This window comes from Agelaius tricolor, unplaced genomic scaffold (genome assembly GCF_023055355.1).
Source record: "Agelaius tricolor isolate 1412-34295 unplaced genomic scaffold, bAgeTri1.0.p SCAF_4, whole genome shotgun sequence".
NCBI lineage: Eukaryota > Metazoa > Chordata > Aves > Passeriformes > Icteridae > Agelaius > Agelaius tricolor.
In genome coordinates, this window is record NW_027269264.1 from 12,164,620 (window position 1) to 12,190,287 (window position 25,668).

The window sequence follows — 25,668 nt, forward strand, 5'->3', positions numbered from 1 at the left end:
TTCTCTCCCAAATCAACCCTGCCCCAATGACAACATCCTTTTTTGGAAGTCCTGCTATATCTTCAAATTCTGTAGTCATCCCTCTAGCATTGCTAAGGCTGGCTCATTAAGTAAATTCCTAAGGTGTCGAAGGAAACATTTGCTTACTACACTTCAGCCTATTAGTCTGCATTTTGTACAGCTCTAAAAGGTGGTATCCTACATGTGGTAGTCTCACTAAGTACTACTTATCTATATTGAGAATTCCATAATCCTACATTACCTGGGTGACCCTGAACAGTTCAAATTTTTGTCCTGCACCTATGGCTAAGTTTTATTAGCCTTACTCACACTACCTCTAACCAGAATCCAGCCAATGGGACATCCAACTCTCTCTGGCTCTCAGGGTGGAGTGGCAGTCCTCACCTTCCCTTGGAGGCTTTTTCACAGTCCTCCTAACACTGGGTTTCTGCTCAGTGTCCTGCACTGACACCTCACCCTTTTCCTAACCCTCACCCTGCCCTAAGCCATATCCAACATGAACTTTGCCAGCAAAGGCAGTCTGCCTTGCACCAACTCTTCGATATTTCAGTCTTCATCAATTCCCAATACACTCAAAAAAGGACAATTGTATTTAAGCATTTCTCATGGAAGGAGGAATTGACTCCACTACAACTTATTAATAGGGCTGGAGACTCCCTAACAGAAAAACAATTTTAAAACCTCTACAACTGACATAACAAAAGTATGCATATGCTACAAATGGTAAAATGAAAAAACCTCCCCAACTTTCCAGATTTTCTTGGTACACTTTCTTGTCTAAAACTCAGCTCCATGTTATTGCTTCATACCTGTCACTAAAGCATTTTAATAGAATAGTGACAATTTTTAAAATTCCAGCACAGAAATCAGGAGGAAGATGGGATCCTCTTCCACAGTTTTGATTTTAAATTTTTAAAGACTCAATACTGTGGCCAGGAATGAAATAAAACACATGTGCAGTGCAGCAGAGATAGAAAAGTGGAAGTTTACAACTGACCTCTAATTTAATTTAAGAAGTGACTAGGAAGAAAAAGATGGCATATATATGTACATATACGTACAAATACACACATAATATATATATACACACAAATATTCAAAGACGGAAATAGTGTTTCTGTAGAATTTGAAAGATTTAAAATACAGAAGGAATCAAAGTAATAACACACGGAGTATAAAAATTCCAAGAATATACTTAATTGCTATTCTCATTCCATAATTTAACAGTTAAAAATCGGCTAGCATGAAACCAGAAAATATACAATGGTAGTGAAATGAAAAGATAAAAAGTATGTTTACTCTTGCATGTATTGAGTATATATATGCACTGTAACTCCAAAATGGCTTTTTTCACCACTTCTGAAAGACACAGATTGAACTGCAGGTATTGCATCTTTATAAGTGTTGCACATTAGGGTTTTAGCTCCTATTCTTTAAAAGATTCTGAGGATTTGTCTCACAAGATTTTTTATAATAGTAGAAAAACAAATCGTTAAGATCTAAAATAGAAGCTTTCCTAAAACTAAGGCCATGAAGAGAGAACAATGATGACAAATTACACTGTGATTTCCAAGTTATCAGGCAATGAAAGACCAGAAGCTTACAAAAATGAAGTGACTGACTAATCTATCAACTGCAAATGCTCTGCATCAAGTGGTGAAATTGAAAGTCAGTAGTCAAAAGGGCATAAATCAGTATCAGTCTAACAGATGAACTAACCTGAAAAAATACAACTCTGTGCAGCTGGTCAGAGACCAATACTGCAAAATCAGTTAAAGTTCGACTATTAATGATGAGATTCTCAAAACTATCTGATCAATTCAGAGTACAAGTTCCAAAGCCACACCACTGTTTCGGGAAATCTTATCTCTAAAATGCTTGGCTTTGTTGTTTCTTCTTTTCCATATTACCATCCAGCCACTTTTACATATCAAATTGTATATTATTAGTGTAAGATTTTTTTAGTGTGTAATTCCTAAAGAACACCATGAAAATAAAAAAATTCAAACTTAAATTGAATTGGAATTGTATTTATTTCGCCTCTTAAACTTCATAACATTCACTACTACTTAACATATCTGAAATATAATTCTGTTTCACAACAGCTTCTCTATCTACAAATGTGGAAACCACATACAGTTTTGCATTAAGAAAAAATCTACTGCTCAATGGAGCAGCCTGCAAAGAAGTCACGGTAACTCTTTCTTTCTTACCTGTCAGTATTAACCCTCTGCCAAGAACCTATTACACAACTCCAAAGGAAAGGGCATAAGTTTCACATATAAAATTATATTTAATCATTTGTGCAGATGCTTGGTCAATAGGTGAAAACAGTTTAGGGTAAGTACTTATATATTGCTCAAAATGCTTCAAGGAAAATAAAAATTTATCTGAGACATGCCCTGAGCTATCTAGATTCCTTAATAGTGCAATGTTGCAGTGATGCCTCGTTTCACCCTGGCTTTTGCAAATGAAACATAATAACTGCTCACAGAGCTCCTAAATGGCTGACACAGCACAGTATTATATGCATTACAGCAGCTCTTGCAGCTTTGCCAAGTTTCTCTCCATCCACTGGATATTGAGCTGAATTGTGTCAATTGCCTCTTTTACACAATGCAGTTGAGAACTCTCTTCTGATTTTGACTCAAAAAATGACTTGACCTGCATAGCAAGAATAAAGAAATAAAATCTTAATTAAAATCAATATTAGCCACACAAATAGGTTCTGCAGCAAAGGCTATACACACATGTTGCAGCAAATCTGTTTTTGAGAATTGTTTGTATCAACGCAGTAAGCAAACCTCTCAAAGGATTTCCCAAAATGCAAGGAAAGCATTTTTCACAGATACAGCACCAATAACTAATTTGGTTTCAATATGTCATTTCACCAATAAACAGACATTCATTTACCATATCACAAAGCCAACAGAGAGTATGCAGAGTTCTGAAAAAGGAGTGCTATTCTGTGACAAAGAATTGGTTGTTGCAAGCAACCCTCTCCAGCATTCTGGAACAGCCCCCACACCCGATCATCATTATAACTATCAATGCTAACACCTAAAATATTATGGGTCAAACCATTAACACCAATCTCTACCAAATTATCTGAATGAAAATATTAGACTAAACCGTAAACAATTCTTGATACATTAACTTCAAGCCTTGTTAGGGAAGACAACAGAGCTTTCTGAAAGCTATTAAACAACTCTTGACTGATACTCAACTTCCACAATAACTCTTTGGGATTGATGATGGAAAAAATCAGCAAAAGCAGTTTTTATGGCACAGTATCACATTTCAGAGATACAGAAAGCAAATCTTGTCTACAAAATCTAGACCAAAATTACATATAGATCAAGTCATTACTTTGTGAGACAGCGTGTTCCAGTGTAGAGGAAAACAGAGCAGTATAAACCAATAACTGGGTTCAACTCTGTAATGCAACTCTGTCACAGACTCGGTATATAATCTCCCAGCGTCTATGCATATATTTACCAAATGCGAAATAGGGAAAGCAACTGATAGGGAAAGAAACTGATATACATACTCTCAACAGTATGTCAAGGATATAAATAACATGTGAACATGTGTTTTCCTCATCCTTCAACTAAATGAAAACAGCATTGGCACTGGAAAATAACCCTTTCTGGCAGATTGTGCACCAACCTCAAGCAGATGTGCCTTTGTTGCAAACTGAGAAGTTGACCAGGTAATAATATTCTGGATAGTATATGAGCCTAGGTGAAACCTGTAAGACAAACAAACATTTTCAGCTAGGAGACACTTTAAGATGAAGTTTTGGTTTATGTATGCATTCTTTTCTACTATTTCTACTTTTTTGTTTAGTAGTTCGAAAATATTAAAAGAACTTACATACAATACCTTACATTACAATTACATACCTTATTTTTCAAAAGAAATAAATGTTCTTAGAAATCCAAGCCTCTAGCTCCCTATTCCCTCTAAAATGTAACATCAGAGCAAAAGCCATGGATTCTATCACTGATCAAACAGTAAAGAACTGATGATACCACATAGTGAATATCAAGATCTGTATTTGTGGTACGTATGTGTTCTAAAGCTCTACCAGAATTGAACTTGCAACCAGGTTTTCCTTCAAGTGAAGTAACTCTGTAATATTGGTTATAAAGAGCTTGCTAGAGCAGAAGTTTTCGTAGAGGAGAAACTTTTCAATCAGAATGAAACTATTTAAAATCAAAGCTGGGATTTAGAAACAGGCTTCTAGTATTGTTGGCTTTCTGAAGACTTGGGGAGCCAGCTTTCCTGCTGGGTATCCTTCAAGGACAGTGAAAGACAACATATTTCTGAAGCAAGTGGGATATTTTGATTACTTGGTTTTAGGAGTGCTGTGGCAATTCAGAAAATATAAATGCTGAATTATTTCCCTGGATGTCCTTTTGAATCCATTTGATCCACATAAATATCTTTCAACTGAACCAATCATCTTAGAGACAGCAACCTTCCAAGAGAAATTAAGATCAAGATTGTTCAGAATTACTGTAAGGCTCTAGGATGATTGTTGAGAGTTCAAATTTTATGTAGGAAGTTATATTTGCAAACTCTGATTTTAAAACATGATTTAGAATTTTAATATGAATATTCTTATATGAACACTCATATTTATGGTCCTGTTTGAAACAAAGAAACAGGTGCTTTTGCCACTGTGAGGCTGAAAGTTTCAGCTGCATGAAAAGCCTTACTTTCGTGTAAGCTTTTCCCAGTTCTCTTTGACGAAGTCCCAGCTCAGCAAATATCCAGGCAAACTCTGGCTAATGGTTGATATGATATGTGAAAGCTCCTGTGACCTGATGATTTCTCCTTCAAGACTGTTCTGCATTAGCCTAGGAGACAAAGCATATGCAAAGACACAGGAAAAAACCCCATGATTCATATGTTCACACGGGTTTCCTAAAAGTCCTCAATTAGATGGAAAAAATGATATAACACATCAAGCAAGCAAATTCTGGTACCTGGAAGAAATCAATGTTACATTTTATTACAACTGTATTTACTTAGATTTAATTTCCAGAAGTCAGAATAACCTTAGCTCTAATCCAAGTACCTGAATTTTCACTGGTGTTGGAAAAGATGAAGTAAATTCTAATAACTTGTAAAAGAAAAACAACACATTGAAGATGTAAGAGAGGGAAGCTGAAGACCAAATTAGCATGACAAGTCTGTGTTGTCCATGCAGTATTAAGATTTAATCTACAGAGAGGAACATAATGTAAAGTCAAATTTTCACCCAAATAAAGAAATGGAAAAAAGAAGAGCAAAAAAACCCAAACAACAAATATACCTCAATTAGCTATTATTTTGATTATAAATATTTATCAATCTTTTGATTGCTCTATAGAGCAGCCTGCAATTCTGCTACCTGCACTGCAAAATCTGAAATTCTGTGTTAACAGTAGTGCAAAGCCTGTAAGTTAAATTCTTTTCTCTTTATGCATATTCAGAATTTGGTTTTTTGTGTTGCTCTGTTACATAAGTTATTTTTAAGTGAAAAATATCAGGTTCTTTGTGTGTACGGAAGCCTGTGCAAAACATTTGGATAGATTTTCTTCAGCACTCAGAAATTTTTTCGACAATAGAAAAAAGGAAATGCACTTTTCCTGGAAGATTTTATCACTTGTAATTTACACAGCATAGAACTTTTTGGTGCCTTCATACCAGATCAGCTTTCTGGCATCTTCTGTGCTGGCCAAGGCTTCAATCATTTTGCTTTTCTCTGCTTCAGAAACTGAAGAGAAGTACATCTTCAGGAGGAATTCCCAGCCATCATCAGACTTGGCTCCAACTGCAAATATGGCTTTCATAACATCACTAGGCAGACTACAGGGAAAAACAAAAACAACAAAACAAATAAACACAGGGGGTACAAAAATGCTCACCTGAGAAAAAAAGAAGGAAGTCACAAAATTAAAATACTAACTTGAAGGAGATGCCTCTCTTTGGAGCAAATTGATTCTGTAGCAATTGTTAAGATTTGGCATTACTGAATTCATGCCAATCTAATACTTTCAGTCACTAGGAACAAGCAAATCATTTAGCCACATGAAAACAAAGTAAATTGTACACAAAATTGAGAATTTTCTACAGTTAAAAATGCACATGAATCCATAGCAGAAGGAATTCTGCATAATAAAAACGTGTGTTTTGGCTTTGCCACTAAGCAATCTTCTTTCAGCATGCAGCTCAGGAAATGCAGATGAAAAAATACTTATGGCTGGTTTTGCAGTAAAACTAAATGAAACTGGAGACAAGTCTGGCACAGTCACCCTCTCATTGTGAAACAGCAATTACTTCTACACGTGGAACAGTTAAAGACAGAATCACATTCTTTATCAATACTAAGTCGATGGTGGTGGTGTGGTGGGGTTTTTTTTTTTGATTGTTCTGTTTGCTGTTGGAGTGTTTTTCCCAAGTACAATGGTGGCAATGTAACAGGAAAGGGGATGGGAAAAAGAAGTAGAAGCTCAGTTTTTGTGGTACCTTACTGTTCCATTAGACTTCATCCAAGTCTGAAACATCTTAGCAGCAGTTGTTCTACAGTTTCTTATATCATGGGTGCAGGCAAAAGCCAGCAGTGTTGACCGAAGCTCTCGTTCAGACAGGGTCCCATCATCTGTCCAGTGCTGTTGATCCATTTTATCTCCAAGCAAGTGGTCTATCCTATGCTAAAAGAGGAAAAAGTTACTAGCAATAGCTAATCCCTTCTAAGAGGATTTTCTATATAGAAAATTAGTTAAAGTAAGAAAAAAAAAATAAAAGGTTGAGCTTTTGAACTGTGGAAGCTAAACATGGTAGGTTTTCATCTATATATTACAACTTACACATGCTATTTCTTAACTGTAGGAATAAGTACCAGATATCACATAAATCTGAAAGATGGGCCAGATTACATGTTAAACTGCACATGGAAACTGAAGACTCCTCTCTGAGCCTCCTGTAATCAGCTTACAATCACAAGCACTACAACTTCTGTATGTTTAACTGCTTTTAACTTCACCAAGTCACAGTAAATACACCTTCATTTAGCACAAAGAAACAACTTTTGTATGTCTATAGGCTGAACACCCTTCAGTTTTGTAATTCTGCAGCTTCCCAAAACCACAGCTGGATGCCTGATCAGCCAGCACATTTCATCTGAAAATTCTGAACTTAAATAAAACTGCATAGACACTGCATTGCAACCCAGAGCTTGGGCTGTTTATAGCAGATTCTTAACAACTTTGGGTACATTAAAACACTGCTTTTTTTCCTTATGTTTCCTTAAGCACTCACAAATTATCCTTTCCTAGCATAAAGAAAAAATGTCTGCTATTTTATCTAATAATTTAATAATTTTCTTACAGACTAAATCCCTTTACTGATGCTTTACACTGCAAAGCAGCAAAGGTCATTTTAAACCAGTAGATGAATATGGACAAGAAGCTCCATAATAAGAAGGTAAACAGAGAAATGAAAGATATATGCTCATCAAGAACTGAACCTACAATATTGATTTCACTGTCAAGTCTGTAGCATTACATTGTATTACTCCTTTACGCAACTGGAACAGGACAATGACAGTTTCTACTTCTACAGAAAACAGTTCCAGTTTTTTCTCTTGTCTCTCTACAAAGCAAATAGATCTATGATCTCTAGCCACTGTAACTTTTGAAAATAACTTTTCTGTACAAGAAAAGTATATGGAATCTGTTTAATTACATATTTTTACTAAACTCACCTGTATGGGCACTTTAAGATAGCCCTAGACACCACTGCACCACACTCCCTACAAAACATTTTGGGGCATATGGGTATGGTATGGAAACAGGGGAAGGAGAGGGTAAGAAGCTGGTGCAAAAAATGTAGCATTTTGGTAACAGACCATTAGAAAAGCTGACAAGACTGGCAACCCTCTAGAATCCCCATCCAACTTAGTGAAATTAATGAATATGTTCAGCAGTCAACATGTAAAAAGAGAATGTAACTATAAAGAACATGATAGCTAATTATTTAGAATTATCATTTATGAAAACCTAAGACGTACCATGACTCGTGCTGCCAGTTGTTGTTCACCTTTTTTGTCTAAAAGGCTGTATATAAGACTCAGCTGGAACAAAGCTTGAGTAAGTGGTGCAGTGCTGCTCTCTTTCTTGAGGTAATCAATCAACTCAAAGGCCTTTTCCAAAGACTCTCTTCCTAGACTATGGGTCAATGAACACAAACATTAAAATGGATTACAAAACAAAAGCTCTCCCTGAAACAAATCAGAAAGGATGCTTTCTATTACACTAACAGAGAGAGAAGTGAATAGAAGGGGTGACATAAGAAACAATTTACATGTAGAAATTTTCATATTTTAACTTCAGCAAGATTACAACAAAGCAACAATGGCCACTAACATGCCTCCAGTTAACAAAAATTGAAAATGGGTAAGGAAGTGTGGCAAGGATGTCTGAAAATATTTATCATAAATAGGAGTATTCAGATAGAATAGCAGTTTCTGAAAAGACAATCCAGTATGTTCCACCTTGCCTGCTTCTGATAGTGGTGGTCAAACACATGAGAGGGCACCAGTAAAAATTTAAGAGGGAAATAGCTTACTTTTCTAAAGTGAAGCACTAGAGTACAGGAAAACAGTTAGCAGGCAGATTACTGGACATTAAAGAAAACAGTATCTTCCAGAAATGGAAACTATCATGTGACTCTCTGTGATCCAAACAAATAGATGATGCTAAAAAGAAGAGGGAGATAACATCTAGAGCATCAGTGAACAGTTCCAACAAGGCTATTGAAGACTGAGTTACACTTCCTCTAAAGCAGTTGTCTCTAGAAACTAAATCTGGTCTTCTCTGACTTGGAAAAAACTTGAAACACATATTAAATACCCTTTCCAATACCGAAGTCTTACCGTGCAAGGTTGAAGATATTGTTGATCAAATTCGCTCTGTCTTTAGGACTCAGAGCAGTGTGGTTTTTTTTCAAGAGATCAATCAGTGTCTTCCAGTCTTCAGCATAGTGTACTATGTAATAGCCATTCATGTCCACATTGAATTTTATCCATTCCACCTCTTCTGGAAGTTCAATGACATCTAGTAGACAGACAAGATGTTATCAAAAACATTTAACAACTGAAACAAACATTTAACAACTGTCTGTCCAAATCAAAGTCTATGAAGTAGACTAGTACCAGAGAGACAGCAAATTCTTTCCCACTATTTTCCCCTATAATGACAAAGGAAAAGCCAGTAAAAGAAGGTTTTGAAATACAGCTTAAAAATTCCAGGCTGTACTTCCTCATCCCTCTTCCTACACCTGACTGAATGAACATTATCACAGTCCACCCCAAGTTGCAGCAGTTAATTTTTCTCCTTTTGTCCAGTTGTTCTTTCAAACAGCCCCACCTACAATTCCAAATACAATATTTTCCTACACAGTTAAATAAAATAAACATTTCAGTGGAAAGTTACTTCCTAACATTTCAGCAAACTGGCAGATCAACTTTCACATAACTTGCTCTCTAAAGAACATGCAGTTTGAGAGACTGTGTGTATGCACTGTGATGAAAAGCATAGGCTTTCACAAATTTCAAACCTATGATTCTGTTCCAGTTGCTGTCATGTATTTATACACAGAATGCTACAGAGAGCTCTCTGATGATGACAACATTGGCATTGCTCTGCTCCAGATCTCTGAAGTTATTTTGTACCCTGTAGGCCTTCAGCTTCACATCTTACTCAAGGGTGCTCTCAGAAAAATCATGTACCTGTAACACAAAATTAACTTGCTACCAAAGCTTTTAGTCACATACCTGACTTCTGATCCAGTAAATATGCATTAGTGCAATGGGTGAAGTTGCACCTATTTGTTATGTAAGTGAGAGGAATATGCCACAGGTAACTGCAAAGGAAAACAAATGTTTACTGACATGTTAGATACATAGTATCTCCCTTGAATGGTTTAACTTAATTTGTCTTAATATAATTTAATGTATATAATTTTGTATACTAATAATACTAGAATCACTGAATGCTGGGTAGAATAATAAAGTATAAATCTCACTTACATAATCAGAATATGATGAAAGAATAAATGCACAGCATGTACAGAAATTATTTTTTAAATCCCACCATGTTGAAAAATGAGTAAATTTTATAGAACAGACTTGATTCAAAGAGACCTTTTAAGGTCATCTAGTTCAGGTCCCCTGCAATAAGTAGGAATACCTTCAACTAGATCATGTTGCTCAGAGTCCCATTCAACCTGGCCCTGAATGTTTTCAGGGATGGGGCATCGACCAACCCTCTGGGCCACCAGTGCCACTGTTTTACCACCCTTATCATAAAAATACTATTCCTTATATGTAGTCTAAACCTACCCTTTTTATTTTAAAACCATTATTCTTTGTCCTATCATGACAGGACCTGATAAAAAGTCTGTCCCCATCTTTCCTTTAAGTACCTGAAAGAATGCAGTGACGTTTCCCCAGAGCCTTTTGTTCTCCAGGGAGAACAGCCCAAATTGTCTGTCTGTCCTTGTATAGGAGAGGTGTTATGTCCATCTGATTGTTTTCGTGAACCAACTCTGGACTCATTCCAACAGGTCCATGTCCTTCCTGTGCTGGGACCCAGAGCTGGTTGCAGGGCTCCAGGTGGGCTCTCACCAGAACAGAGTGGAGAGGCAGAATCCCCTCCCTCCCCTGCTGCCCACATGGCTTTGGATGCAGCTCAAGATACAACTGGAATTCTGGGCTGTAAATGCAAGCTGCTGGCCTGTGTCCAGTACCACAACTCCCCCAAGTCCTCCTTTGCAAGGCTGCTCTTGATTTGTTCATCCCCAAGCCTGTGTTGATACCAGAGGTTGGTCTGACCAAGGACCCACTGCTCGAACTTGTCCAGATTCCTCTGGATGGTATCCCTTCCCCCCGCCACACCAACTGCTTGGCTGTTGGACCACTCAGCTTGGCATCACCTACAAATTCTCTGTGGGAGCACTTGATCCCACTGTATACATCATTGATAAGATCTGAAACTGCACCTAGTCCCTGATGGATTCCACTTTTCCTAGTACCTCTTTCCCAGTTCCAGCATGCTAGTAGCTAGTCCAAAATCATACAGACAGTAAATCTCTGGCTGCATCAGAAATTCATCCAGTATGATTTTTACCTGAGTCCAACATTGTTTTTCTGATCTTTTACAAGTTTTAGCTAAAATTAAAAAAAAGATCCAAGTACCAGACTCAAATTCCAAATCATAGTATAGAAACCAAAATTCATTGCATAGCACAAAGACTTTCTTAAGGGAACTGCAAGCTGGAAGAAAAATGCTAAGGAGGCTCATAACGATGGCAAGGACTTGGCTATTTAGGGAAAAACATAAATCTGAGTGGGATGAAAGAAGCTGCACATATTAATCTGATTTTGACAGGGGTCCTCTCTATGTATGACTCACATAGACTACTCTTTTTCTAAACCTTTTCATACATGCCCCAGATTTATATCAACTAGAAGCCGAAATTACTTAGCTTAAAAATCCTTCCCTTCTTCCCTTACCTTTCAACCCCACATTGCTTTTCTTTCTCTGCACAACAAAAATAAAACAGAGCCCTCTAAATTCCTACATTTCAAGAGACAAATTTCTTTCAGAGACCTATTTTTCTGCAAGGTGATGCAATGGACTTAGCTCTTGTTAAATCTAAAAAACGGAATAAAACCAGCAAAATATCAAAAGAATTCACACTAACATATTTTTGTTAGAAGACGCTGTCAAGGGTCATAAGGTAAGTTACATTTGCAGTAAACAAAATTTTAAAACTACCAACTGCCACATCTTTGCTTCTTCAGTAATAGCGTATGTATTTCCTTGTAGGTTTTGGTACAATAGATATTGCCTCTGTTGTACATTGAGTCATTTGCTGTCATGTAGTAGTGTCATCTTAAAATTTCAAAGCCAAGAAAGCATTGATTCTAGTTTCTCTACATTCTTGTAGCAAAGCCCAAAGTATACAACTGAATTTTGGAAGTTAGAAGCAGAAAGTAAGATACATACATCTTTAACTTCTGTGAAACTTCTGCAGCCTGCTTTTCTTTAGAGTCTTGTCAAACACACAAAACTTTCTCAAATGTAAAGAAACCTTTACTTATGAGATCTGCCTTTTGGTATTGAAAACCAACTCATGATGTCAAGCTTAAAAGTTTCAGGAAAAGGATGCATGTAAGAAATTCAGATTACAAAGGGTGTCCCTGATTTTTTACCAATTGCTTCAGTGGAAATAGACATGGACCTTCAGGCAGATACTAGATGAATTCTCTGTTACTACCTGCCTTCAAAGTAAACACTAAAAGGCCTGAATACAAGTCAGAAAGATGTACAAACTTAAGACAGCAGCTTACTTTTAATGGATAAAAGGTATTAAGAAGGTAATAACCTTGCATCTGATGTCCAATTTTCTGGTTCCGCACAATACAGAAATTTCTCTTGTTGTACTGAAATAATCTTTCCCTTTCGGACAACCGTGACTAAAGGAAATCCTTTATGCACAATCCAAGTCTTCATCATTTTTTTTACATCTAGTGTTCCATTGGTAATCTGTAAAAACAATCATAACATAAAAAGCAAATGGAGAACACTTCATTTTCTTCTTAAGTTACCAAGTAAGTGGTTGCATGATTTTGCACCTGGAAACAATCTACTTGGACAGTGGACTTGAAAATTTCCCTCCACTCTCTGAGCCCCAGCCATCCAGACAGTTCTTAACCCAATAAAGAGTGCACCTGCCCAGGCCATGAGCTGCCAGCTTTTCCAGGAAAATGCTGTGGGAGACAGTATCAAAGGCCTTGCCGACGGTCAGGTAGACAACATCCACAGCCTTTCCCCCGTCCACCAAGTGGGTCACCTGGTCATAAAAGGAGACCAGGTTGGTCAGGCAGGACCTGTCCCTCCTAAATCCATGCTGGCTGGGCCTGGTTCCCTGGGTGTCCTGTATGTGCCCTATAATGGTACTAAAGATGATCTAGTCCATGACCTTCCTCGGCACTCAGTCCAGGCCATAGGCCTGTAGTTCCCCAGACCCTCAGTCCTTCCCTTGTCCTTCCTGACTTCTCTCCACCCTCCTTTCCCTGGCCTCCATGATTCCCACAGCCTTGCTGACTCTACTCCTCACTCTCTTCTACCCAAGCCTTTGCTTTATTGACCCTTCACACTAGTTTTAAAATTAGACACAGCCTTATGCCTGCCTTATAATTTGAGCGCTGCCTGTACAGTCTGCTTTCCTAAAATTTCATCACACTTTTTAAAACAGAAGCTATCACAAAGTTAGTAGAGAGTTACCCAAGACACAACACAACACAAGACCTCTGTGAGGCTGGATATAGCTATTCCTTGAAAGCAAATCTTATCCTGAATTTTATTACTTTCATTCTGGTCTTAACACTACCCATGTAATTCTAGAGAGGATATGTCCATCTGGATGGACATGCAGGGCAGTATGTACTCACTCATAGTGCTTTTTTGGGATGGTATGCAATGTAGCCCTAGAAGCTTCAGTAAACTTCTCCCTATCTATATGAAAGAATTTTGGAATAAAATGAGCAAAAAATTCAGAGTGCTTACCTGTAGTTCATTATCCTATCTTTTTAATCAACAAGGAAATAAATAAAGCCTATGATACTCTTTAGAGAAGTTGAGAAAAAAAAAAAAAAAAGAAGAACAGTGCATCCAAGATGGATACCTCATTCATGCTGTCCCATAGGTCATCACTCTGGGCAGTTCCATAGCTGTGATTACGCAAGTATATCTCAATGCCAGCTTGGAAAACATCCTTAGTGAGATAATGCTTCAGCATCAAAAGAAGTGAAGCCCCCTTTAGGTAGAAAAAAAAAAGAAAATTAATCAGTAAATTAAGTTACAGAACTTTTTAAAGCATATGCATATTATAGCTCTTTCACAGTACAGGAGTAAATCAGAAGCTAGCAGATTTTATTCCAAATAATAACCTTTAAATATTTACCTTTAAACTCAGTTTCCTTGGGAAAATATTCTTTTACTATTTCATAAACTCCAAATACAGTTACAGAAAACACTAATGTAGTTTGAAAATTTTTCCCAACTGCTTTGGGAAAAATATTTTAAAGGCTCAAACTACAATTACAAAATGGACTATCAGAATTTGACATTTTTTCCAATCAATATAATCTGAAAAATATTGCCTTCTTACTGCTATGTCTCTGCTGGCTGCCATTTTTCATTACTAATACTCATCTGTATGGTACAGAACTGCACTTGTGAGAAAGTGTTTAACAGTCATATGATATGCATTTGAATCAAAAGCCTAAAAATACAGGAAAAATGTAAGATACACTTGGTAGGCTGGAATTGACTGCAGAAGAGTAAGTATGTTTTGATGTGTTTAAATACAACAACATCTTGGAAAGAAAAAAAAGAAAGTATAGTTTTAGTATCAAAAGGGCTGTGAAAGTTTCTATGTGAAAGCCACCAATAAGTAAATTGCCTGAGGACCTCCATATTGTAGAGCGGAACACAGAGGAGCAGCCATAGATCAAGAATAGTTTAAAGGTACTCTTTATATTTTTGGTACTACTTCTAGGAAAGAAACAAGAAGTAAAGGAGAAGATTTTATAGAGATAACGCATTGTTCTCACACATTCCAGTTGCAAATTCTGTAATGTGAGTAACGTCTTATCTGAAACTGAAGGCGGCCTGGTTATTCATTACTCATCAAATGTCAGGAATAGCCCTTACTACAGTTTTTAATAATATGGCCACAATTTCCTCTCCTGTACGCATCAATACTTGACCTACAGCTCTGCTTCTTTGTTTTTCCTACTGTCATATCCTTCCAGTTGGATCTTGTCCCACATACAGGTGTTAGGTTTACTGACAGTCTGCAAAACAGTCGGACTAAAAATAATATTGTACAATTATTTCTGTTCAAGACAGTACAATGCAGAGGTCATCTCCTAATCTGTGTCAGTTGGTAGTTCAGTAAAACAAATTACATTGTACAATTCAGTAACAGACAATCCTTTGCCTATCAGGGACTACATTACAAGTGTCCTCTCACATGAATTGCCAAGAACTCTACCTAAGCTATAAGGACAAGAATAGTGTAATACAGGAACTTCATGCATGAATGAAAAGCTATGCAATGAAATCCTCTGAAACATAGAAAGCAGCTGTGAAAACACTATTTCTGACAATGTGCAAAACCTCTTTTGATCAGCTCTTAAAGGTGTAGGTTAGTACAATTCTATTCAAAATGTGCACATACTTATTAGTAGCAATGAAGTAATAAAATAATTATCCAAATATAATGTTATACTAATTGACTGCAACTCCAATCCAATCACTTAGGAAACTTTTCCATTAAAACTATATAGAGAAGTTTCAATCAGTCAAAGACTGTCATAATTTGTATCTCTAAAGTTAGTTGGCTACAGACATGATTGTGCCAAATGCATAGCTTCCAGAAGCTCACCAAAAAAGGAATTACTTGAGACAGCACCTCTGAAGCATTAACAACAGCCATGCCTTTTGACAAAAGGAGAGAATCCAAATTCATCTGGCAACCAAGGTAACCTGAAAATCACACATATCTGTTCTTGCAGCTGAGAGAGCAGAGTCCAAAATAAATGGAAGCACATCACTACCGTAAGTCTATTTGGCATCCCAGACTATTCAAGGATGCCAGACAAGACGTGTTGACCAGTTGAGACTTGCAAAAGGAAATAAACCAAGACTGTCATGGGAACTGCATTCCACTGAGCAGAGGAAGATGCAGTACTTGACTATTTTCTAGCAGAAAATAGATGTCCCCATGACTTCTAATTAGATGACAGTGATGGAAAAAAATGCCAGCTAATCTAAAACGAACAAAGAAAAGGCTTTCCTCCAACACTACCAAAATCTGGTATCTAAAACCTGAGACAATGTGAATAAAAATTTTGCAAATACAGGTATTTCTTCTCTCATGCATTTTTAAGCAAGGCACCAAGATGCTTTAATAACATAAGCCTCACACACAACTCTCACTAGACATTATAAATAATCACATTTCAGACAACCAAGATATGCAGTAAAATAATTTGCATTCAGAGGCAAGTGTCCACTCTAAAATACTGGAGGTTTTTTAAACCAGAGAGAGTATAAGACTGAGTGATTACTCTGGTGTTTTGTTTTCACTCTTTTTTTAAACCACTTGTTACATTCTGCTACCAGAAGAATATATGCCTAACTGGTTATGTTGCTTCATCTATTGGTTCTCCTCTTACATCTTCATGAGTATTATATTTAGTGCTCAAGCACTGAACAAGATGTTAAGTAAAGCAACAAATACATATACATAATATTTTCCTAATTAAATGCTACATAGACCTCAAAAACATTATTGAGAAATCCTGCATTGTTTGAGTTGGGTGTAAATAACCTCCAAAGGGCTGTCAGTACATGCCTATTTACTTGTGATTCCACATTCATATTTTCAATAGCTAATGTATCACTTTCCAAATATTTTGGAATATTTTTACAGTTACCTTGATGTAAGAAAGAGCATCAAACATTTCTTCAATTTGCTCTGAAGACTGAACAGAAGAAGAGACTGGATGTGAAGAATTCAAGGCATCCTTCATCATAGCCTTGAAAATTAAAGTAAGGAAATCTTCATCCTGGAAGAGAAACATTTTTAGCTGTTTAGGGAGCTGAAATGTACATGTTAAGCAGAAAAGTAAAAGTTGTCCCTGCTTTGCTCCTCCATTGATCTAGGCAGCAAAAGAATTGTCAGGATATCTTTTATAAAAGCTATCTCCCTGCCACATTTTAGCCATGGAATCTCACTTTTGAGTTTGCATTATTATGCAGACCTTTAAGCCCCTGTCTCAGGCAAATGTGTCAAAGGCACTAGACAAAAATGCACCTTCTAAATAAGTGTATGTCAAATTTCATATTCAATTTCACCGCTGTTTTCAGTTCATTTACAGGAGGTAGGGAATACAAAAATATTACTTTCATGTCATGAAGTCTAGAGAAATGATTCATTATAGTAATGTTTGGGAAAATGTAAACAGCAGTTTATCTAGTGATTACCAAAATCTCTTTACTTCTTTTCTTCTAGAATGAGGATATTAGAATTTAATACATTGGTACCAGAACAAGAAAACCCCAAACATTGAAAAGAAGTTGATCATATTGGTATGTGTCCATTTCATTTAATCAAAGCGAGCAAACAATTCTCTGTACAGTAGAGAGTTAAAAAAAACCATAAAACCCAACAATAACAACAACCAAACAAACCCACAAAACCCCTCTGTGAAATACAATAAAAATAACTGTTAAAGTTTAAAATGTTAAGGCTACTCTTCTTGAATGGAGAAGTTCTGGGTAATGTGTTTTATTTTCACCAAAACACATTCTAGGACCATCAAATAATGAAATGAGATATTCGTAAAGGCAGCTTGTCAGAGAGCGTTTGGAATGAAGTACGTAGATGTTAGATGTGTCCTTGTTAAAAAAGAACACTACTTTTGTGTCTCACCCTCAGCACATATATACCCAACAAGCAGAATGGCCACATACTTTTGGTGACAATCCAGATAAACAACCAAGCTAGACCAAATGAAGAAGTTTTGAAACATCCAGTGCTGTAAAAGAATTCTACTGGACCAGGTTAGCAACTTAAGTTTCTTAATACTAATAAGAGTGATTTAAGAAGTCAAACTCACACTTCTCCAGAATGCTGAGAAGATGATGATAATTATCAGGCAGGAAACACTCAGTACAAATCAGGTATTTAATCCCATGACTAAGGTAAATCACATAAACACTCCTAGAGGCTGATTTCAGGGCTCAGGTATGTCCTCTCCTTGGAGCTATCTCTACCCAGAACGAAAAATTAGTCTCTCCACTACCCTCTACATTTAATTCCACTAACCTTTGTTTATCTGCCTGTCATTCTCAGTGACAAGAAAGTTTTACAGCAGCAGCTGATATCCTTCCATTGGAAAAGAGAGACCAAATTTGAATCCATCATGTTTTCCAGTGTCTGAAAAGCTAGGTCACTTAGTACCTGAGTGAGTTAGTAAATAATCACTACATTATTATATCAGAAAGATTCTATCCTTCAGCACAGAAGTGCTTGTGGGAGTAGTGCTTTGTATTAAGTGTAACCCAATGCTATCAGAATCCTCTGTGGTGGACCATTTGGTATTTTTATGCCAGGTCTGCTCATTTGTGAAATTCAAACTGATTCAGACGCAAGCAAGAACCACAATGATGGGAAGACAGGAGTTACTCCATATAGCGAAAGAAAACAAAGGGAACTTATAACAAAGAGCATTTAGTTAGAAAGAAAACACGATTCAGTCAAGGCAGAAGAGATATAACAAAGTTTTTTAAAAATGTAACAAGTAGCAGATGCACAGTAGTTTTCAGAAAGAACTACTATATAAGCATTTATCTTTAAGAGAAAAGTCTGATTTTGCTATTAGGGAACGGAATAATTGGTTAGCAAATTTATGAACAATTATACTATTGGCTTTCCAGGCTCACAATGTTCTAACCCAATGGTGAAAGTATTATAAAAGCTATGTACACTTTTAATAAATGTAGTTATACCATGACTGGCAACTGTGCTTCTTTCATGTGATTGCAACCTCAGGCATATTTAATAACCTAATGCTTCCTAGGTCTGTTAGGAAAAGCAGAAGTAGACAAACTTGTTCAACAACATGTCTGCACTTCTGAAAAGATTTTAAGTTATAATTTGATACATAGACATCTACATGTTTTAACACCTGCTATTTTGCACAGAATACTTTAACCTTCACAAAACACAGTAGACTGCCTGTAGGTTACTATAAAAAAAATTTAAAACCCACAGGAACAATGTACCTTTCTCAAAGCCTTTATCACTTTTTTTTTTACCCCTTTTATCACTTCCAATATGACAAAATGCAAAAGCAGAGACGCATGATCTCGATGGCACCCAAAATTAATTTTAATATCAGTTTATAAGTATCAATCATTTATAGGCAGCACTTAAAAACAGCTAATAATGAAGGTACTGAAAATGTGACTATAGAAATTACTTACTGAACGTAATTCTGGAAAAACCTCCTCCATGGCGAAGTATTCCATGAATGTGGCAAATCCCTCATTCAGCCAGAGATCATTCCACCATTCCATAGTTACTAGATTGCCAAACCACTAAGAAAGACCAAAAAATCATTATTTTCTTAGAATTAAAATCAAATGAGAAGTACTCCATCCATCCTCTGCCTTATCTAAAATGAAGGTAAGGTAAAATGAAGGTCAGTCAAAACCACAGTGAAGCCTTTGCAGCAACATCTTCTTAAGCATGGCATGAGAGTTGAACTCAGCCTTCTGTGCTGTAGAAAGTACACCTGCAGGTTGTCTAAACAGATACAATGCACTACCCAGTCACAGTGAGGGGAGGGGTGAATTTAAGGACAGAAGTGCACTTAAAAACAAAAAATTAAAAAAGAAAAAAAACCCAAAAACTTCCCAGACTATTACCTGATGGGCAAGCTCATGTGCTATCACTGCAGTTATTAGCTTTTTATCCCTTGCTGAAGAAGTGTTATTGTCAAATAAGAGTGTTGTTTCTCGGAAGGTGATCAAGCCCCAATTTTCCATTGCACCAGACTGAAAATCAGGAATCGCTACCAGATCTGGAAAAGATTTGAAAGAAGATTTTGAAAATTGCTAGTTAAACCAGTACTATCTTTCAAGACTACCTATTTTAATTATTTAAACACTGCAGTGTGGACACATATTCAAATCCCAAGTACAGATGCCTCATAGATTTATAATGATTTTTCTCTAGCAGTACTCTGACAAAAACAACTTAACAAGACCCTGCCTATGGATCCTACATGAACAAAAGTAGCATGGAAATGAGATGGCCTGAAAAGTACACTACTGAAAAGTAGTGTCTTAGAAGACTGCATTTCACTATCTTTCCAGGCAAACTAATGCATGTAGAGGAGTCAGGCTGCAGTTGTGAACATGGTTCACAGATTGAGAATTTCCTCACTACTAAGTTGAGTAACACCAAAGAAATTCTTCTGTGTAAATTTATGTAAAAATATAAGCAATCTGTTTTCAAATGCTCACAAAAGCTTTCCAACTTGGGAATCACTTAATACTTGCAGCCAGACAAACATATATTTAGTTTTTTTATTTATCTAATAATTGTAATACTTTTTTAAAAAATGAAAATTCCCATGCATTTCTCAGACCAGAGCTGCTTCTGTTTTTGTTTTTTTTTAATTTAAAAAAAAGTCCTAAAGAACTTACCTAATTTTTCAAGAGGGTATTTCATAAAAAAGTATTTTTGGTAAAATTCCAGAAGCTTCACTGCTGTGTCTAGGGCATACCCAACTTGGTTTAGATGCTGCGGTATGGCATAGACAGATACCTAGTCCAAACAGACAAGCGAAAATATTTTGAAACTTATAGCTACAAAAGATTTAGAAGTGAAGGAGGAGCTGGCAGGAGTTCCTGAAACAGATAAGACACATTTTTGAAAGTGCATACACAAATTACATAGAATAGTTATGAAGCTGCTCATAAAAAGCTGATTTTTCTTGTTAGAGCCTATTAACAGGTCAAAATACAGGGACACTGTCCTGTGTGTATGCAAGAACAATTCAAGGATGAGAGCTTTAAGGAATGTGTCCAAGAAGGGTCTACATGACACAAATTTTAAAATCCCTCCTGAGTTATTAAGTGACCCTCTCTGTACGCCTCAATCTTTAGTCTATGATAGCATTTATATATAGTATGATAGCAGTAGTATAATCTGCAAGAAATTCTCTCTCTCAAAAAAAAAATTGGCATAAAGCTCATCCCTATGGCCACATTAGACACGATGTAAGAAGCATTTATATAAAAATTGAGAGATTACAATCTCCCCCTATTTATGTTGAATTGTCTGTATCAAGAAAACATCTTTGATTAGGTTACAGGTACGTTCATGTTTAGGACACCCTTCCATACACAAACAAAGAAATAAGTGGACAACCATATTCCAGTTCTATAAAAAAGGAGTCACTCTTCCTGTGCTATAAATTAATTCAACAAATGACATTTCAAACAGATGGAAAAGGTCACTTTTTAATTTTTGAGTTTGAATGAAGCACTTATGAATAAGAATCCATTCCATTGTTCCTGGAGTACAAAAGTATAAGCATGAAGCAACTTCAACTCTGCACTATCTTGAAGCTTTCAAGACAATGAACTTCTTCTGTGGGAAGCTCAAATTCTTTGTATCTCCCAACCACAAATAGCTGGAAGCATTCTGGGTCTCTATTTCCTGCAAAATGCCAATATATGCTTCCTTTTTACTGACTTTCTTGGCCTGCTGGACACTCGTGAGACTACTTTAGACCTACTAAAACTCTGGCCTTACTTGGTATTCTTATGCTTTCTCCCTTCATGGTGGCAAGTATTCTTAATAAGATTAAAATACTAATACATTTTTTAAAAAAGAAGAAATTAAAAATAATAAATTAAATATAAATAAGAAGTATTCTTATTAAGTTAAAAAGTTATCTGCCTCAAAGAGCTGACTGTATGGTTTCAGCAGTATACAGTTCAAATACAGACCTGAATAAAAGCCACAAGGCAAAAAAAAAAAAAAAAAGTAACAATCTGTTCTATTCATCTTCCATTAGAAATACTTGTCTAGATCAGAATCAAAGCCTGTCTTGCATCTTTACTTGTGTTTATTTATGGGACTAAAGAGAGGGCTTCTCTTTCTACAATGCTACTAGCACTATTCCCTCTGGCATTTTCTTGGTACATAGGCACTTCTGACATTTCACCACAAAGGGGCAGTTTCCACTAACGAGTCATGCAAGTCATTGCCTATATGAAACTTCTGCACTTTCTAAAATAAGATTAAGGAACATCTACTAATATTACCACGTTTATTCTTTAGTTTCTCTAACTGCACACATTACAGAAATAGGCCATACCCTTGCAAAGGACAAAGCTCAAGCAGGACCTACTCTTTGATGTTTGGAACCTTCGGAAAAACAAAATTAAATAATTGTCTTTAAGTGACTAAATGCAGATTTAAAGTCCACCTAAACTTGCTTTACTGTAGAGCATGAGTTTTTCAGGTATGTTATCTTGGCAGGTACAGAAAATTTTTGTGGCACTGCCTGAAGCCATGTGTAGGTGTTTCTAGAAACTTGTCACATTTCTTTACATTCTCAGAACAACTCCTGGTTTGCGTGACATTACTGTTGACAGACGAGGCATTGAAAAGAAGAGTTTAAAGCTGCTGGCTCCGAAAGCTCTTAAGGATTTTGCATTTTGTAAATTCCCACTTTTAACAAGACCTGATGTAGAGTCCCTTGTTGTAAAAGTGTATTCAGCCTGGTATCACCTCAGTCCACTTTATAGCATATGGCTTTTGTCCCCTACTTATGATGAGCATAATGAAACCAAGAAGATAAATAAATTTAAAAGAGACAGAGTTTGCTTTTTTGCTTGAGGATCTTTTTGTTTTGTTTAGTAGCCTGGTCAGCTTGGGAAGAGTGAAGCAGAACTTAAAGTGAAACAAACACATACCAGAGTCCCATTAGTTTCCCTGCTGATGTTTTTCAAGTCTGCAACAACAAAAGCTAGTAGATAGGTGCTCATCTTCAAACTCACAAAAAACTCATCCTGAACAATTCCATTTGTCACAGGAATAGTGGCTTTCTGCAGGGGAAAGGATTGTTAATGCAGACAAAAGAACACTAAGACATAAAAGAAAGCAATGTTAAGTAATTATTTCATGCTACAGTTTATAGGCACATTTACATAATATCTTTGTATTTTTGTTATATTTCAGAGGGATTGATGATGCTTACAACAATGTAACAAGTTTAGGAAACATGAAACATTCACACTTATATATACAAAAATTATTTGTTAAATTTTATTATGTAGTATTACCAAACTACTACTCTGTTGGAGAAACTAACCTAATTTGGATTGCATTTAAAGTCCCAGTATAATCCAAAGTCAACATATAGATCAGCATTGATTCAAGGGAGCATTAGGCTAGACCAGGGACACAGTTCAGCATACCCTACTGAAAACACTGGTGTTACATCAGTTAAGTATTTGTCTCTTTCCATAAGTCTCAGCAAAACTAGGTAACCAGACATGCTTACTATTTTTAAATTGAACAAAATATTCATCAGATGCACTTTTACAAATCAAAAGAGAATGCATTTCAAAAACTGAGGAAAACCTAAGACCAGTTACTTCAAAGCAAAAAGATGCCCAGCTTAAACATACACTGACAAAAGTGACCGTCTGCCCAGTTTTCTGAGCACACAGTAACATACTTTACAGAAGTAAGATACTCTACCTCAACTTACTGTCTGTGCAGTTTTCTTTAATACTAGTCCTAGAAAAGCATGCTATATGTCTTTAAGTACTTTTCTATGTATTCCTTCACAAACATGAAATACAAAAAGAACAAAGCAAAATTTTTAAAACCACTATAGTGCAGAATACTTAAGGTCTGGAAAGAGAGATGGCAGTTTATGAATTCTGAAACTTCATATATGATTTTATTTTCCGAACCCACAAACATTTAAAGAACAACAACAATATTAGTTTTAAACAAGACCATCTGAAACCAAACAATGTTTTGACGTTTAACTGTCACTCAAAATTTAACTGTCAGCCTTAAAGAGAAATGGATTTTTAAACCTGAAGCCATAACCACTATAATAACTGACCATTATGTATGAGCAGAATGCCAGTTTCAATTTCTGTAGTGAATTCATAAATTTCTGCCTTTATTACAGCTTTTGCTTCATAAGGAGGTGACAGTCTGTTTAAGAAAATCTGCTGCAGCTGCAGATAAACTGGTTTAAAAATTAGTTGTTCTCATTAAAAAAAAAACAAGCAACACGTCCAAACCAAAACCAGGACAAACAAAACCACAAAAGGTAGCTCCACAGCCCCAAAATATACAGTTTATTTCTAGCCTTAATCCATGTCAAGACACTGTATGTTGTCAAGTTAGTGATGTACACACTAGCTGACAAGGCCTACTTCTGAGATCTCTTGGTCACATAGGAATAGATGATTATTTCAGCAATGTCTGCTGCACCCATTACAAAATATTTTGAGTTGGAAGGCACCTACAAGGACCACAGAATCCAAGTCCAAGTGAATGACCCATACAGGGCTCTAAATCACAACCTTGGCATTATTAGCATCTTGACCAGCTTGACCAGCACATTAACCACTTGCCCAGCTCCTAGCAGAGGAGAGTGAGTGAGCACCCTTTCTTTTTTACATAAAACAGAAGAGTGGTCCACCAGAGTTCATTTCTTCCTGTATGGCTAAGAATCACTACAAATCCAAATAAATGTTTGTACACTGTGAAAAGATACCTATTTCATAGGTTGCAGTTATTAGCTTGGTTTTCAAAAACAAGGCATCTGCATCAGCACCTGAGCTTTAGACAGCTTCCTGGAACTCAAGCTGCACAGTGTACATAAATGTACCAGAAACACCAAAGGTGCAATTTTCTCATTTACAGATTAGACCAATGTCAGTATTGAATTTCTGCTGGATGATAAATGGTGGTAATGTTTTGATGAGAGAAAAACTAGTTCAGACACAGACTAGGTAATGTCAGTCTTTCTCATCTGTCTAAATGAATTAGGCTTCCATAAAAGTTTGTCAAAGGCATAATGGCATAAACTATCACCATAAAATTCAGATAAGCTCCTAAAAGATTTTGTCTGAAAAATTCTAGCTGAAGGAATGTCAGATTCCTTATTCACATTCTGGAGCTGACTCTGTGTTCATACCACACCTCCCCTCATTTAGCCACAGAAGCACATCCTTCAAGATCAGGCATATCTTTCACATAGACTGGTGCTAATTACACAAACTACTGCTGAAGGTACTCCAGTACTCTGCACATGTGCAGCAGCAGTAAACACAGAAAACTCAAAAGCAAACCTCAAGGGCTGTTGAGACCAACATAGCCTTTGCAAAATAACAGTTCATTTAATTTCAACAGAATCCTTCTGTCATTCAACTGTCTCTCAGTAACATCCTACACTGTGCAATGCATTGAACAAGTGTTTTCTCTGCAAAGTTCAAGTCTTTGAGAACAAAACAGTTGATAAAGTCAGTTTATAGCTTACTCACTCAGGTAAATCCCCCAGACATTAATGCAATAAACACTGAAATGGATTACCTAGGCAGCAGCTCTACTAAAATGCCCTTACAAAAGCAGGTACCTTTGGCATATTTGACAGAGTGGAAAGCTTCTCATCCCTTTTGATCTTGATTAAAAAAGTAGCTTTAAGTGCTGGTTCATCAAAGCATGGAAAAGCAGACCTTGCTGCCAGAGGTTCAAACTGAGTTGCTGCAAACCACCTAATGGGAAGAGTGGAGAAGATCAAAATAAGAATTATTAAAAGCATAAATGTCAGTTTAGTTAGGATAGAAGAGTCATTTCCCTTCCAAACATTCTAAGAGATTGTTATGGGAATAACTTTTTGAAGACTGGCTGGGCCAGTCAGAATAAATGTTTCATTCGCTTTCATTTTTTCTTTAAAACCCAGTA

The 25,668-nt window shown here is 36.4% G+C and overlaps 1 protein-coding gene across 2 annotated transcripts in view; it reads right to left on the reverse strand.

Moving 5' to 3' along the window:
* Positions 1 to 1,000: 1,000 nt before the first annotated feature.
* Positions 1,001 to 25,668, reverse strand: part of LNPEP (leucyl and cystinyl aminopeptidase) — a 50,502-nt gene continuing 25,834 nt past the window's right edge. For both annotated transcript variants that reach the window (XM_071424596.1, XM_071424597.1), the window contains 16 exons: positions 25,340 to 25,478; positions 22,650 to 22,781; positions 20,367 to 20,487; positions 19,584 to 19,738; positions 19,140 to 19,253; positions 16,586 to 16,717; positions 13,765 to 13,896; positions 12,463 to 12,623; positions 9,848 to 9,936; positions 8,948 to 9,128; positions 8,084 to 8,240; positions 6,541 to 6,725; positions 5,719 to 5,880; positions 4,746 to 4,886; positions 3,691 to 3,772; positions 1,001 to 2,685 (listed from right to left, as the gene is read on the reverse strand). In XM_071424596.1, the coding sequence (XP_071280697.1) occupies positions 2,554 to 2,685; positions 3,691 to 3,772; positions 4,746 to 4,886; positions 5,719 to 5,880; positions 6,541 to 6,725; positions 8,084 to 8,240; positions 8,948 to 9,128; positions 9,848 to 9,936; positions 12,463 to 12,623; positions 13,765 to 13,896; positions 16,586 to 16,717; positions 19,140 to 19,253; positions 19,584 to 19,738; positions 20,367 to 20,487; positions 22,650 to 22,781; positions 25,340 to 25,478 (2,215 nt within the window). In that variant the 3' untranslated portion in view covers positions 1,001 to 2,553. The remainder of the gene's footprint in view (positions 2,686 to 3,690; positions 3,773 to 4,745; positions 4,887 to 5,718; positions 5,881 to 6,540; positions 6,726 to 8,083; positions 8,241 to 8,947; positions 9,129 to 9,847; positions 9,937 to 12,462; positions 12,624 to 13,764; positions 13,897 to 16,585; positions 16,718 to 19,139; positions 19,254 to 19,583; positions 19,739 to 20,366; positions 20,488 to 22,649; positions 22,782 to 25,339; positions 25,479 to 25,668) is intronic.